The sequence below is a fragment of the Octopus bimaculoides genome, chromosome 20, assembly GCF_046866305.1.
Source record: "Octopus bimaculoides isolate indiv1 chromosome 20, ASM4686630v1, whole genome shotgun sequence".
NCBI classification, from domain to species: domain Eukaryota; kingdom Metazoa; phylum Mollusca; class Cephalopoda; order Octopoda; family Octopodidae; genus Octopus; species Octopus bimaculoides.
The window spans coordinates 7,152,873-7,156,467 of record NC_142947.1 but is presented as its reverse complement, the minus strand read 5'-3'; the positions used below and the strand labels follow the sequence as shown (position 1 = coordinate 7,156,467).

Below are 3,595 nucleotides of genomic sequence, written 5' to 3'. Positions count from 1 at the left end.
AAATGTATATATTGTGGGAGGAGGGCATAGGTAAAATATTGAAAGAATCATTAAAATATTATGTAATGAAATGACACAAGTGGAGTCAGTAGTGATGTCTATATATTGTGGAGGGGGTGTCCACTTGTTTATGAATGAACAACTGTTGTTTCAACGTCAGGTTAGCTTTTACTGGATAAAGCAACGTTCCATCTTGTCTTTTATTTTCACACTTATGTCTCTAAGCCTAGATTAATCAACGTGTCATTTTTTTTCTCTCTCTCTTTCCCTCTTTAAGCACAGTAGGTATGATTTAAGGGAGACTTGACTGCTATTTTTACCCTGACGAACGACCATGTAGAGGTTCCCTAGTTGGCTCGTAATAAAGTTGTTGTTACTGTTGCTGTTTAACCCCAGGGCAGCCTTTATTGAGCAAGCCTAATACAGAAGGTATTCCAACCGTAACCATTGGGTCATTTGCGAGGTGCGTCTAGGATTACATTGGCCAATGTGTCCTTCCTTATTTCAAACGGTATCGTGTAATTTCGGAGAGATTTTAGTGCTATTTCTAACATGCTGCAGATGGCTGGCACGTAACAGTGCTGCCGTTGTTGTTGTGGTTGTTGTTGTATGAGAGAGAGAGAGAGAGAGACAAAGGTGGATGGTGTGACACATGTTGACTAGGGTGAATGAAGATATGACACAAATAAACAGATATTGATTACTGACCTTGTGATAACAGGGAGCTTATGTTTGGAGAGGTAATCCCGTACGTTGGCAGCAGTGGACCCCTTACTCCCTAATCCTGCCGTTTTGCATGTGGGTGGCTCCATCCTGGGTTGACTGACACCCCGGGTATCATGCGGTTCTGCTCAGAGATCAGGGACCGGCTGTGTGACCTGGAGGATAGCACACACAACTGTTCATGCAACTGTTATTAATTATGACGACTAAAAAAAAAAGATTTTTTGGTAAAAAAAAAAAAAAAACCGTAACGGAGTTACACCATTGTGGTAGGAGAGGCTGCGTCGCGACAGACGCCACGGTTGGAGCGGAAACTGGAAGGTTCTTTTCACGGCATACGTAATCTACCTATAAAGTTGTAGAACTTCTTTAATTAACAATATCCTTCGTTTCAAACTTCTAATTTCATGGCTCTTCTCTTTTACTTGCTATCTATTTCTTTAATATGAATATTTTTATTTGAATTACGACATGTCGGAAACCATCACCACCACCACTACTATATGTAATAATGCGAGGTGCGAGTGTGTGTAATAGATTTTACATAAGCAATGTATGTGTATTAGAACACATAAGTGTATGCACATGCGTGTGTATACATTGGTTTATGAGTGTGCGTGTGTATATGAGAGGGGGAGGGAGAACGCTTGTGTATGTGTGTGTTACGTAGTGTATGTAAGCGAAGATATCTAACATTGCCTAGATAAGAACCTATCCTTAACTATCAGCACCACTTCCTGTTCGGCCATTTTGAAACACTCAAAATAAACATCACGTGAAGAAATTTCCCGCAATTTTATTTTCTCAGTCTTTTCCCATCTTAAAGAAACATAAAAAGATAAAATCATACGGTCTTTTCGAGACAATGTTTGACCTTTATTTATTTACATTTCTGTTTCTCAAGCATTTTCAATAAAAAACCGAAACCTTCATTTAAAAAAAAAATTCTATGCTTATTAAAAATTGTTTTTGATTTTTTAAATTTAATCTGTTTATTATTATATCTGTGACAATATATTGATTGTAAATGCAATTTTGGATATCAACAATTAACTTTTCTCTATTTTATGTAATTTTATGAAAATGTATATTTTCAGAATGATTATTTTCTTCCTTGCTTATAATATTTTCCTCATATAAACAACAATCGAGGTATGTCTCACACCAAATGTTTGTTTTCACGAGGATTATCATTCAAATTCTGTCAAGATTGAGTTTTACCATTCACCTACGGGTCGTTATAGATCGCAAATTGATTTAATTAAGTGCCTACCTAATCCAATGAAATCATTAGCTACTAAATGGTGAGCAAGCCGTAGTAGCAGTGGTGTGTTTTGGCGACAAGGAAGTACTACAGTAAGTAAACAAGATAACACTGGACTGATAGTAATTCGCTAAGACAATCATCTTGTTTATAAAATAAATATTATATTGTTTATACAGAAGACAATTGTTTTTATTAGATTGTATAGCGAAAATGTGAGGTAAATGGTTAAAAAAATGTATTAGTACACTAGATTAGAAATGATATATTGGTTTTAATTTTGGCACAAGGCCAGCAACTTCAGTGGGAGTTAAATCGATTACATCGACTACCAGTACTTAACTGGTACTTATTTTATCGACTCTGAAAGGGTTAAGGGTAAAGTCGGCCTCGGTGGACTAGTTGCTTTCTTCATCACAAAGTCAACAACTAAGAAGGAGCAAGTGGATGCAGCCCCGATGAACCCCAGTAATTATGCGAAAGTTCTCAGAATAGCCAGTACCTATTCTTCTGGAGTCTTTGTTGAGATTCTTGAAGATGTACTATTTGGGGATACTATATGCTTAAGCAATTTTCTCAAGCAGTTGCTGGTAGGTGGTGTCAAAGGCCCTTTCAGAGTTCACTATTCTAAGCACTGTTCCATGATTTCTTAGATTTGTGCAAGAGCTGATGGAATGAAGTTTACCAGATTTTAGGTTGCTCATATTGCAGAGTCTTTATATTTGCAATTCTGACTTCCCCTTCTTCTAAGTAGTGATGGCCTCATAAAGAGTTCCTACTCCACCCATTAAGAAAGCCCCTCCCTTTTGTTGCCTGCTTGGCATCCAACTTCACACAGCACATTCTTGGCCAATCCCCTCCAAATATCACCCCATTTCTTTTCTCCATCAAACACCCATCCCTGCCCCAGACACACGCACACATGAATACACACATACCAAATGCAAAAATACTTCAAACACTAGCTCTAACAATGTCCCTTCCATTACACTCAGATGTTGTATCCCATAACTCACTGTTATACTGAGTAAGCTCTTCAACCTCTTACTCACTATGGGGATATTTCTTGGTATTTGGAAGCACTCCTTAAACTGCCTCATGCCAAAGGAAGGCAGTCCCTCTGACCTTACCATCTCTCACTCTATTGCATTTATCTCTAATACCTCTAAGGTAATGGAGACAACCATCATCAATGGTAGTCTCCAACACTTTGAATCTCTCTCTCTCTCTCTCTCTCACTCACTCACTCCTTATTATACAGCTTCGGCAGAGCCAGATCTACTGGTGACCTACTCTCTTACGTCATTCACCAGTGGGCTCTCACTTTAGAGAAGCTCAGTGAAGGCAATGTTGTTGTAGATGTCAGCAAAGCTTTCAGCCATGGCCTGGTATGCAAATCTCTTATCAAAACATCTCACTTTCAGGTTTCACCCATCTCTCATGTCATAGGTCAGTAGTTTCTTATATGATTGCACCATTGCAGCATGTGTTGACACAGTTCTTTCTGCCCCACTTTCAATCAAGCCTGGTGTTCTCCAGAGTTCTGTTTTGTCCCCGTCACCTTTTCTTCTGTACAATGTGAAATGTGAGCAGGTGGAAAACGTCAGG

General features: G+C 38.6%; 1 protein-coding gene across 1 annotated transcript in view; it reads right to left on the bottom strand.

Moving 5' to 3' along the window:
• LOC106869196 (F-box only protein 15) overlaps positions 1-1,273 on the bottom strand; it is a 24,814-nt gene extending 23,541 nt beyond the window's left edge. The window contains exon 1 of the mRNA XM_014914832.3: positions 709-1,273. Coding sequence (XP_014770318.1) covers positions 709-812 — 104 coding nt within the window. The 5' untranslated portion in view covers positions 813-1,273. The remainder of the gene's footprint in view (positions 1-708) is intronic.
• Between the last annotated feature and the right edge of the window lie 2,322 nt (positions 1,274-3,595).